The 12,962-nt window shown below is 42.9% G+C and overlaps 1 protein-coding gene across 1 annotated transcript in view; it reads right to left on the bottom strand.

The window, feature by feature from the left end:
- The window catches only part of Plxnc1 (plexin C1), a 159,921-nt gene that overhangs the window by 67,335 nt on the left and 79,624 nt on the right, over positions 1 to 12,962 (bottom strand). Inside the window, exons 8-9 of the mRNA XM_031350348.1 lie at positions 11,530 to 11,632; positions 11,321 to 11,413 (exon numbers count right to left, since the gene is read on the bottom strand). Coding sequence (XP_031206208.1) covers positions 11,321 to 11,413; positions 11,530 to 11,632 — 196 coding nt within the window. The remainder of the gene's footprint in view (positions 1 to 11,320; positions 11,414 to 11,529; positions 11,633 to 12,962) is intronic.

Consider the following 12,962-nt stretch of genomic DNA (forward strand, 5'->3'; position numbering starts at 1 on the left):
CTGACCAGAGCTTGTCCTGTCCCTGACGCCCTGCAAGACCCCTGAGATTCTTGGGGCCTGTGCCTCCCGGCTGGCTGCTCCGGGCTTAGGAACTCACCGGAGAGAAGATGGCGGCTCCTAAAGGTTTATTTTAAATTAGATGTACTTGTGATCAGCTGTTTCAGAGGCCAGAGGAGAGCGTTGTCCCGAGTTAAAATGACAGGCTGTTGTGACACATCTGACATTAGTACAGAGACTTGAACTTGGATCCTCTGCAAGAGGGAGAAGTATTCTTAACCACCCAGCCACTCCTTCAGGCCCCGTTTTCCCTTTGCAAGACAAAAACAACCTGGGCGCCTCGTGCATCTCTCCTCCAAATGCTACCATCCTCCATTATGATCTTTTGATCTTTTTTTTTTTTTTTTTTTTTAAGATCCTCTCCATTCCAAGATTCTGGCAAGTATTAAAGCATAGCAGGTCTTAGCATGCAGAAACTCCACAGTCACACTCTTTCCATTTGAAAGTGACCTAAAAGTCCAGAGAAGCCCATCATGCCACACTGGGCCAAAGCACAAATCAGCCACTTGTAGGATGAAGTCTACCAGGCGACACTGAGTCACTGGTCCAGCTTCTGTGAGGCCTAGCACCTGCCCATCCCCTGCTGGTCCAGGTGACAGAATGTGGTCTGCTGCCACACTGATCGTCCCGCTGGCAGGAACCAACTCTCATTCTGCTCTCCTGGCAAACCCAGGTGCTATGTGGCAAAGCAGCCATCACTCATTATCACTGTAGATTGATTTTTGCAGATTCTGGTAAATCCATCATTAATGTCATCTTGGTGATGATGTAATGCGGCAGGGAATTGATTCCCGTGGTGGACTTTATTTTAATCACCTTAAAAAGGATGTTAGCCCTGTATTTATTTATTGAACCAGTAAGAGCCTGAAAGGGTCACTTTAATTATTCTGTTATACTTGACTGCATTTTATGGGGGCTGGGGGGTGGAATTATCTCCTAGAGTGGTACTTGGGATAGGGGATTAGCAACGACTTGAAGATAAATCCCTTGCAAATGTCAAGTGTGTGTTATAAGAAGGCTTCCTGTTTAGCTTTGTAGGTGACAGCCAAGTGATCAAGTACTTACTGATCACTAGATCAGCAAGTGCTAGGTGAGGGTAGGCATGATGTGTGTGGGTGGGCAGATCAAGAGCCAGGAAACTACAGTCCCAGGATCAAATCCTGTCTGCTGTTTTTGAATGTCCTGTGGAAAAAAATGTCAAAAGGAGAATAGAATTTCAATCACATAACGGCACACGTCACATGTCATTATCCAGAAGTATGTGGATTATCTTGAGCTGCAAAGGTAGCTGGTTACAACAGAGGCTGGGTAGCCGGCACAGCCTAAAACACACACTGCCTGATTCTTTGTAGTGCAGAAGTCCTGAACCTGTGGGTCACAACCCCATTTCACAGAGGTTGCTTAAGACCATTGAGAAACACAGCTATTTGCATTTCAGTTCCTAACAGCCGCAACATGACAGTTGTGCAGTAGCAATGGCAATAATTTTATGGTTGGGGGTCACCACCACATGAGGAACATATTAAAGGGTCACAGCGTTAGGAAGGGTTGGAATCACTGTTATAGGGAAAATTTGTAACCCCTGCCCTACAAGAGAGCACTGTCTTTGTAGAGAAGCAAGATTATGTGTGTGTTTAAATTTTTTTTTAACTTTGTGCACTCATGCTTGTGAGTATATATGTGTGTATATGTTGGTGTATGTATATGTTTGTGTGCATATATATGTGTGTGTGTGTTTATGTGTGTGCTATAGGTCAGAAAACTGCCTAGGGTGTTGGTCTTCACCTTATACCTTGTTTGCGGATGCACACACTCCTGGGGACTAAATGGAGGTTCCCTCCTGTCAGATAATTCTAGTGTGTGTCAAGCTAACATAAGACCTGCCAATATAAGTTGAATTGCCCCCCATCTCACCTTAGGAATGCCGGAGTTACGGACACGTGCTACTGTCCTTGGCTTTTCCTGCCCTTGTGTTTTCCTAGGTTTAGGGGATCTGAATTCAGATCCCCTAACGTCTGTGCTTATATTCCACGTGCTGCCCGTGGAGCGAAGCTCCCTGGCCGTAACTTTCTGCTATTGTAAACAGTTCATTACTTGCCCTCCGAAGCCAAGTCCTTTTCTCTGTGCTTCTTATACTTAGACTGTGGTTGTCTGCCAAAGCAAAAATGTGAAACAGGATAGCATGTTTTTGAACATGCTACTTCTGTGTTCATAGTACAAGAGCCTTGTAACTAGTAAAGAAAAGAGTTTTTTAAAAAGATAGGCTCATTTTACTCTTTTAGTGGCTCTAGAAGCACCATCAGAGGCTGATATCCTAACTTCCTCCTTCCCCTTGGGTAGATACAGCCTTGCAATCCAAAAGGCTTTCATTTGAAAATCTTATCATTTACAGGAGTTTACATGGGCCATGGAGGACCCAGTCTAGGCCTGGCTTCTTATGGAAGCGGATCCTTGCAGTTTGCTTCCAAAGAAGGTCATATCAGCTCTTTTATTTGCTGGGAGCATTTTTTTTCTTTTTTTCTTTTTTTTTTTTTTCTTTTTCCGAGACAGGGTTTCTCTGTGTAGCCCTGGGTGTCCTGGAACTTACTCTGTAGACCAGGCTGGCCTCGAAATCCACCTACCTCTGCCTCCCAAGTGCTGGGATTAAAGGCGTGCTCCACCACTGCCCAGCTGCATTTTTTTTTTCCTTAATCTTAGAGTTATAAGGCTAAAGAGCAATCAGTGGGAGGAGACCCTACTGTGAAAATACACACTTTAAGATAGGGCAGCTGCATAACTGTACCTCATGGATGCAAGAATTCATTTATAGGTTTCTTCTTTAATATTTGTTGATAACTTTTTAAAAAATAAAATGAATACAAAGGGCCAGAGAACAATTCTTTCCCACAATGTTTTTCACCCTCCATATGTTATGTTATTTGGTACTTTAATTTAAAATTACAACCTGACATGATGCAGCCAACCCTCAAGCTCACCCAAAAGGGCTACTTGAAAACCATAATTGGGCTGGATACAGCCAGGACTTCTCACCCCTACAGCAAGGGTCTTCCTTCTTCCCATATCCAAGGTTCCCATACATCCAATCTACACATCACTGACTGTAACCATCCTGGCCCAACATCTTCTACCCATTACCCTCAGAATAGTCCACATCCTGGGAGTTCCATTTTAGACACAGGGGTTATTTTTTAAGTGATAGTAAATTTTAACTATTTTGTTTTAAAAAAAATGAGCTCTGGTTTCCTACTGGTTTGTTTGTATTAGGATATCACATGGGAAAGGACTTAATTAGGTGGTTTTCAGAATGCATGCTTATTTTTATTTTTTTTTCAAAAACTAAGCCCTTTATAAGATGTTGGAAAGTGTATAGCTGCCTGCAACAGTTCTCCTTGAAAACATCGGAGAGGATCAACTCTCACAACACAAGCAACTTGCACCGGCTGGTCTTATGTCAACTTGAGACACTAGAATTATCTGACAGGAGGGAATCTCAATTTAGAAAATGTCTAAATAAGATCCAGCTGTAGAGCATTTTCTTAATTAGTGATTGATGGGGGAGGACCCAGCCCATGGTGGGTCATGTGATCCCTGGGCTGGTGGTCCTGGGGTCTACAAGAAAACAGGCTGAGCAAGCCACAAGGAGCAAGCCAGTAAGCAGCACTCCTCTGTGGCCTCTGCATCAGCTCTTGCCTCCAGGTTGTGGAGTGCCCTCCTTGAGTTACTGTCCTGACTTCCTTTGATAACTAACAGTGTCGTGGAAGTGTAGGTCAAATAAGCCCTTTATCCCTCAACTTGCTTTTGGTCTTGGTATTGTACTGCAGCAATAGAAATCCTAACTACGACTCACCTTATGTGACATCTGACACCAACCTAACTCAAATTTCCATGACATTTGTGGAGAAAAGACTATTTGAAAGAGGTCCATTAGGAAGGCTCAGTTTATTAAGAACAAACTATACTCTATTAATCTGTTAAGGGGGAAAAAATTGGAACATAATGAAGCTCTCTGTAGGTCTGGACCTGAATCAACACTTGGTAAAACATCTCTCAGATTTTCACTCATGAAATTAGTTCAAACAGGACGGGATGAAAAGTCACATGGATTCAAAATCAGCAGGACATCTGAAGTCAAAGGACATGAGAGAGATGAAAGGTAATACAACTAATTAGACGAAAGTGTCCTGTGGGGCCCCATGGGGATGAGTATTTGGTTTAGAATTATTTAACATCTTCATTAATGGCCAAGAAGAGGATAGATGTAATATATTAATCATATGTACAAAGTGAGCAGTGTGGTGGCCAGCAGTGGAGATGGAAAAGTGTAAAAGGGAATGTAATATGGAAAGAAAAGAGCAGAATACAATCACATCAAAGAATAATGGGAGAGTTCAATGAACCCCTCGATGTATTTGATGCTCAGTCCCCTGAGGAAATACCCCTTCATAGGAGACTCAGCACAGCAACAGAGAACTTGGGATGTAACAGGGAACTGGGAGCTGCCAAAGGTCATTAGGCCTCAGGACTTAGGTGGGAAACTTTCAGAGATCCATGCTCTCTTCTGAGAGATTAAGACTTGCTTTTGTGACCTGGGGACTAATACCAAGGTGAGGCTGACACAACCCATGACGAGCTGCCAAGGCTATCCCCTAACTTACTCTTGGCCACTGAACTTGAATGTGGCCCCTAAGATCAGGCCAGATCATCAGGATGCTGAGATCAGAGAACACAGTTCTTAACCCTACTTCTAACATACCATCTCCCAAGACTCAGGCTGAACACTGGATTTTTGTTGGTTCACTCTTGTTTCGGTCATCCTGGCCCATTTGGGGCCTTTCATGATCTCCTTGTCTTGAAGAAGATGCCTGGCCTTTCCTGGGGCTCCTTCTTTCTCTTAGCCCTCATCCTGAGATGCCCCTCTCCCCCTCTGTCTTCCACGAGAATAAACTCCCTTCTGGCTGGCGTGCAGATGGGACAGACTCTTACAGTCTAATCCTGAGAAAAGCCTGCATTATCTTTAAGAGTTTCCTCCCTTACGGAGAGGCTTTTAACAATAATATTATGTGGTTTAACACTTACTCAGTTTAGGTCACTTAAGGTAGGGTAGTAGTTAAAACTGAAAACGATTGATCCAGACACCTAGGTTAAATTTCTTATCTACATTTTGGTTTTGAGGTAAAACTTCCATGCCTGTAAAATGTGGCATTGTGAAGCTTAGATTAGCAGACACTGAGTTCAGGATACAACAAGGGCCTGATAAAAATTAGCTGCTACTATTCAACTTAGTCCACTCTGACATTCTTTCTAGCTTTTATTCCCGTTATGAGGTTTCAACTCTTTTTATAACAAAGAATCTCACTTCCTCATTCTAAAACATTCTAAGTTTGAGAGTGCAAGCTCCATGTGGGTCTATATTGTGCCTGCCCAACACACAATCGCTGCTCAACAAAAATCCTCTGAATGAACTCAATGTAGAAAGAACAGTGCTAGGCCCATAGAAGCTACTCAAAAACAAACAAACAAAAGTCTGTGTTATCTAATTTTACTTTTGAAGACAAGCTTGTCGAAAGGGTCCATTTGGTACTGAAATTAAAGCACACATTGAAAAGTCATGGAGGAAAGCAGAGGCATAGCTTGACATGGTTGATTTCTGCCCTATAGTGTTAGATATATTGTGAGGAATTACGAGTATGACCAAAGAGGCCAAGTGTGGTGCTGCATGTCTTTAATCTCAGCACTCTGGAGGCAGAAGCAGTTGGATCTCTGAGATTGAGACCAGCCTACTCTGTATATTGAGTTCTTAGTCTACACAGTGACAGCCAGAGCTACACAATGAGACCCTGTCTTAAATAAAATAAAAAGAAAACAAATACCACCCCTCTAAACCAAAACAACAAAACCAACTAACCAACCAACCAACCAACAAAACAAAGTCAAAAAATCTTAACCAGAAATCATCTACATTATACCAGATATCATTACAGCCTTCCATGGGGGCAGGAGGGGCAGTTCCAGCTGCCCTCAGCAAGTAAGGGCACCAGATGAGAGATGGGTAGGAAATGAAAGGAAAGATGGCCACCCAGTCAGGTGACAGGGCCAGCAGTCTCATGGTTTCAGGAAAGGAGAGATTAAGATTGGTCTTATAGCAGATAGCTGCCCTTATTCTAGGCCGGATGAGATTTGGGGCTTCTTCACTGGGTTCATGCTTTTCTTTGGTTCAGTCCCCTGACAAATTAGGGCTCATGTTTCTGGATCAGGGAATCTGTCTTAGGTTTTGTTGCTGTGAAGAGACACCACGACCAAAGCAACTTTTATAAAAGACAACATTAAATCAGGGCTGGCTTACAGTTTTAGAGGTTGGGTCCTTTATCATCATGGGGGGGAAGTGTGGAGCATCCAGGCGGGCATGGAGCTGAGAGTTCTACACCCTGATCTGAAGTCAAGCAGAAGGAGACTGTCTCTTCCACACTGGTTGGGGCTTGAGCACCAGAAGCCCTCAAAGCTAGCCTACACAGTGACATACTTCCTCCAACAAGGCCACACCTACTCCAACAAGGTAGTGCCACTTCCCATGGGCCAAGCATATTCAAACTGCCACAGTAGCCTGGATCAAGTAAGTCTTAGGATCATGAGAATGTAAAATCAACTGTCTTGGGATTGAAGCAGGAGTCCTCCCCTATGAGCACCACATTATCAGGTGACCAAATCCATACATTAAAATGGATGTAGTGAATAACTTCCCATTGCCACTGAAGAAGGAACCCAAAAATCCCCAAAGGCATGCATCCCAGCACATACAGGCTCCAGCTTGATCACTCTTCTATGCTATCACTTGTTCCCTGCCTCTTCTGCCAAGGCAAACTGAATTACTGAGGTTTCCTGGATTTTCTGGCCATGATCACACTTATTTATGGCAGTTGCTTCATGAAGAATATTCATTCTTCTGCCTTATTGAGTCTAGGTGTTTCTTATCCCTCTAAGGTGAGCTGAAAGGTCATTTCTATCAATCAGTGCATCCATCAAAGACTTAACCAACCACAATGATTGCATTTAGCCACCAGGCATTAGGCTTAAATAAACAAGAACAGCTAAGAACTAAGACTCTGTGCATAGCCAGGCTTTGAGTTTTTGTACTTTCAGGTTCTACTTATACACACACACACACATAGTATATATAAATATACATATATGGTATTGCTACGGGTGTTCTCATGGATGTCCAGAGAGGGGTCTAACTCACTTGTGTATTGCATGTGGTATCCATAGAGTTCAGCATGACATCATAGAGCAGATGCTCCATAGCTTCCTGCAGGAAGCACTGACTCTAGCTCAGCATCTCAGACCCTCAGATGGAGCCCGGCACACAGGAAGCGTTGGGTGCTGAGGTGATGTGGGCAGATGGCATTCAAGAAAAGCTCTTGGTGGCTAACTCAACTGTTGGGTCTACCATGCAGACTTGACACGAGAACCAACAATGCGAACCAGAAGGTTTCATGTTCATGTGATAATAAAAGACAGCAGCCTTTCACAGAGAGAGCACAGGAAATCTCTCCTGTGCCAGGCAGCAGACCATTCCCTACCAACCAAACTTGAGATTCTGCTCTGAGTCGCACACATGTAAAGTAAATGTTTTGGTCTCAGCAAAATGTCTTTCTCAAAACCGAGAAGGGCAATTTGTAAAGAAGTGTTGAAGGCAAACCTTGGCCTCTTTTGAGACTTACCTTTCTCTCTTGGTGACCCTACTTTTAAACCACAGTATCACAGTTTAGAAGGTACAGGAAGGCACAATACAGGAAGCCAGGGTGCTATGACTATGTCACCCTTCTCTTTAAGACATTTATAAAGCACTGCCCAGACTGCTATACAAGAACTTGGCTGAATTTCCATCTAACTGCATCACATGGTACCCCATTAATATGTATAATCTCTGTTTTTATGTATCCATAAAAACAAATTTAATAAAAAACCAATCTCCCAAAGGGTACATCCAGATGATTCTATTTACATAAAATTTTAGAAGGGGCAAGATTATAGAAATGGAGAACATGCTGGTGGTGTGGGACTCCAGAGCTGGTGGGGACAGGAGGCAGTAGATGGAGCTATAAAAGGGCAGCCTGGGGAGGCCTGTAGTAATGAGCATCCTATACCTTGACCTTTGACATCATTAGCAGCGCTTAAGATCTTCAGCTATATTTTACAAGGTGGTACTATTCAGAGGAAAACAGAGTGAAAGTTTTATGTGTTGTTTTCTTATGAAACAAAGACAAGAAAGAAGTTGGAAGATACACACTGGTTCCAAAACATAGTAAAAAAAAAAAATAAGTATAAACATAGACAGTATAGTATTCATGTGAAGATGATGCACAGAGCAGTGAGACAGGAAGGAACAAAAGAACCTCACATACAAGCCCACCAGGTTTTCAGTGAGGATGTTATAACCACTGATCCAGGGAGAAAGTGTTCAAGGAATGGTGCTGGAAATCCATATGCAGAATAGCCGCCTGCAGAATAGCCATATGCAGAAGGATGACTGAACCTCGCTTTACTAGATCTACAAAAAATGGACTCCAGTGGGTAAGGTGTGCACAGATGAGTTAAAACTAGAAGAAGAAAGCGGAAGTTTGAAAGGCATCCCAACATTAGGCTTGATAGTCATGTCTTGGACCTGGCCTCCAAAGCACAAGGAACAAAAGAAAAAATAGGCAAATTGGACTTCATTGAAATTAAAAGTTCTATGTATCAAAGAACATAACTAGTCCAGGGATCTAGCTTAATGTAGAGTGCTTGTCTACTGTGTCAGGTTGTGGGTTTGAGATCTAGCAACACACACAGACACACATACATACACACACATACACACACAGACACATGCACACACATGGACACATACACACACATACATATATACACACATATATACACATACACACTCATACACACATATACATATATGCACAAACATACACATATACATATATATACACACATAAACACACACACCCATAAACACACACATATACACATGCAGACGTACACACATTCTCTCTCTCTCTCACACATTCTCTCTCTCTCTCTCTCTCACACACACACACACACACACACACACACACACTCTCTCTCTCTCAACAAACTTAAAAGATAATATAGAGAATGGGAGAGAAATACTTTCAAATGTTGTATCTGGCTAAACCCTAGAATGTACTTCTTGTGCCCAAAGGAAGAAGAGAAGTTAACCAGTTCAATCAATGGGAAAGGAGTTTAGTAGATGACATAAGCTAAATGCTTTCATAAGGCAAGCAAATGAAAAGGAGTCAGAAAGCACACGGAGAAGACAACCAACGTCAGATGAGGCTGCAGCTCACATCTGTGAGTACGGTAATAACCAAACCAAACCAAACAAGACAGGAAAATGTCCATGAGGATTCGAGAGATAGAAACCCTCGAGCCCTGTTAGTACAATCCTCAGCTAGACCGAGTACCATGGAAGGCAGGATGGTGGCACTTAATAAAAAGAATTACAGTGTGATCCAGGAGTCTTAATTCTGTGGTGTTGATCAAAAGAATTAAACAGGGTGGCTCTAAGAGGCAGTCCTATGCCTGTGTCCTAATGCCTAAATGGTGAAAGCAAACCAAGAGCCTGTGGTTGAAAGAATGTATAAATAAGATGTGCTATATACATATGCTGGAATATTACTCAGCCTTCAAGAGGAAAGAAAGTCTAATCCGTGCCAGGACACACACAGTGATAAGTGAAGTAAGCCTGTCACAAGAGGCAAACAAACCCCTCACAGGAGGTGCCTCCGTTATGTCTTAGAGACAGAAGATAGAATAGGGGTTTAAAGGAGTCTGGGGGTGGGGGGAGGAGTTACTAAATGAGTACTGAGTTTCAGTTTAGCACAATGTAAAGTATTGCAGTGACTGGCTGTACACTCAGTGTGAAGGAATACTTACATTACGGAAGTGCACACTAAAAATAGTGAAGATGGTAAATCTCGTGGTCCCTGCAGTTTACCAAAACTGAAAGCCACCACTACCAAGCTCAATTAAAAGAAAAAAGCTTCTCTCTTCTCCATCCAAGCTCCTGTCACTGTGTCTTAGTTTTTACAAACCACCGAGACCAGAGAAGCAGCCCATCACTTAATTAAGTCTCAGAGACGCAAAGGCCGGAGATATTGGCACACCAAGGTTCACTAATGCTTTAATTAACTTCATAATCCATTTGGGTTCACAGGCCCTCCGCCTGTTACTTAATTCACCCAAAGTTAGTATCAACTTTTCAGTAATGATTAAAAATGTGCTTCTTATTTGTATTGACACTTGACCTTAAGTAGCTGCAAATGGCTAAGTCTGAGCCCCAGAATGGTCACAGAATAGAAGGCCGGGCCCTTTGAATTTCTTCCAGGGCTGATCCTAATTTGTCTGCTTCTGACAGAGTCGAAAGAGAATGAGGAGGGAACCTGTCCACTCTGTGTGTGTGTGTCACCACATGTAAACACTTAATGAACTTCTGGCAACTGGAGGGACCCAGTACAGAACTAAACAGAGTCACACGTGTCCTGCTCGGAAATACTCGCATGGTCTCAGCCCTTCTTTTTTGTACATGACTGATATCTAGACTGTGGTAATTAACTGTAACTATGAAGGCAAAGCAAGAGGATTTTCCATGAAAATTTCACGGGGAAAAAAAAATCACCACTTTGGAGACAAGGGAGGGAGACACATATTCTTTAGCTGTTCTTGTCTTGGCATTATTAATGATGGGTTCAATCAACTCCATAAATCAAATAAAAAATAAGCAAGGTCAGTTTGCTTATTTTGCATAGACCCCCTACCCACACGCATAGCGCTGGTCATCAGTGAAGTCATAGTATCTGGTTTGAACCGAGGTCATCTCAGCTGTACACTACACTTTCCCCAGTGAGCCACAAAGTCACCTTTACAATTCCACTTCTACTGGAACGGCATCATTTTTCACAATTACAAAGTTTTAATTTCTCTTATGCGAATGTGAAGCCTTTGATGTATTGAGCCAATTATGTGAAACTTGGTTTAAAAATGAACCAAAAAAAAAAAAAAAAAAAAAAAAAAAAAAAAAAAAAAAAAAAAGAAAAGAAAAGAAGAGAAAAAAGAGTGTGTGGGGGAGGGAAGACTGGGGTTATAAGTAAGATGGGGAATTTTACAACAGAAACTCAAAGTAGTAAGAGTTGTTGTTGTCACCAAAAGGGGATTTTGTCTTTCCATTATAAACACAAAAGTTGAGCCTGACCTGCAAAGCCCCATCGGTTCTGTTTCTCTTGTTCTCCTTGACTTTTCCTTCTGAGTCCTTGGGTGGTTTCTCCACAGGAACTTGACAGAGATCCTGCATTGGAGAACATCCCTTCAGCATCGGAGTGAGGCACACAGGAAGGGGTGGGGCTGTATGTACACAGGCACTTGCTTCTGATAGATCTCATAATACTTCAAATGCCACTTTACCTGATTCCTCTCGTAATCTGATGGTTCGCAGGGGGTGAAGGGGTGGATGCATTTCTTGTCTCGTTTACACCAAGCACAGCCGGTTCCAATACACGCTGGGCATCTGGTGATGTGGAAATACCAACTTAATTTCTATATTTCCAGGGAATTATTCATATTCTAGAAATTTCCCTCTGCTACAGATTAAGAACATTCAGGAATGATACTACTATTAATAATGAGGTCTTTGACTAGCTAGGATGGAGAAAGGGAGGAAGGATGGTCCTTTGAGGTTGGAGAAAAGAGTAAGGCTTTATGTGGTTCTCTGGGAAGCCCTGTAAGTTGATGGATTGTCATCACACTTACAGAGGTGTTGCCATGGAGATCTGAAGCTAGGGTCACCCGCTGGTCTGTTAATAACAGGAACCCGCTGAATCTGATTCTGAACCTGGTTGCTATTTGTCTACCCTCAGGTAAGTCTCCGAAAAGAGGGATCTTTCTCTCCTGTCTGCCACTCAGCAGATCAGCAAAGCCCTCACTCCCTGGAGCAGCTGTGCTGCCAACAACATGGTGTGAGACACAAAGCACTCCCTGGCAGGCAGGGAGGCAGGGGCACCACTGTTTTCTTTACAACCAAAGGAAGAGTTGGGCCTGCTAATCCAATGAGGCATTGTACATGGGTAACTGTGGAGGGCTTGAGAATGCCCTCCATGCATAGAGAATGATCAGAGATCAGAATTACACAGTATTAACAGAAGAAAGATTGGGGCTGGTCTGGAGAGCTGTCCAAGGGATACCTCAAGAAAACTTAGCAGGGGGTGATGAGGAAACTGGACAGAGGGGGTGTATCTGGCTTGGAATTCATATATGCTCCTGAGATCCTAACCTACAGAAAATAGTTTCCTCAGGGTAGAATGTAACAGGTTACATTTCAGGGAGGGAGACTCTGCCCCAGGCAGCTCCCTGAAAAGGAGCACTCCAGGCTGGTGGATCTGGCTCTGACGTCGGTATTCACCTAGCAGTGGGACCCCAAGGAATGATATTTCCTTCTACTCAGGCTCTACAGCAGAGTATCTACAGAGAGACATCTTTAAACTTTCTTTGCACCCCTAAGTTCTACTTCATTCTCTCTTCCTTTTTCCTGTTTGCTGGGTTGGAGGCTTCCAATATCAACAATTCTATTTTTCTTCCCTAAATTCATTCTGCTTCTTAGACATTGCTGACTCTGTGCCTGTGTGTGACCTTGCAATGCACCTCTTTGGTAAAGATAACCTAACACAGTCTGACTTCACTTTTTCCTATAGTGATTTCTGGACCAGGCTGGAAGTTGTTCTCCTGTGCTGATGTCCAATCTCATCCCATAATGAATTAACACGCCTCTGGTAATACAGCCCACACATGTCCTCTGTCCCAATTGCAGAGGCTGGGCCTCTCAAGAGACTATTTTCTCTTGT

Source organism: Mastomys coucha, unplaced genomic scaffold (assembly GCF_008632895.1).
Source record: "Mastomys coucha isolate ucsf_1 unplaced genomic scaffold, UCSF_Mcou_1 pScaffold4, whole genome shotgun sequence".
Taxonomy (NCBI): domain Eukaryota; kingdom Metazoa; phylum Chordata; class Mammalia; order Rodentia; family Muridae; genus Mastomys; species Mastomys coucha.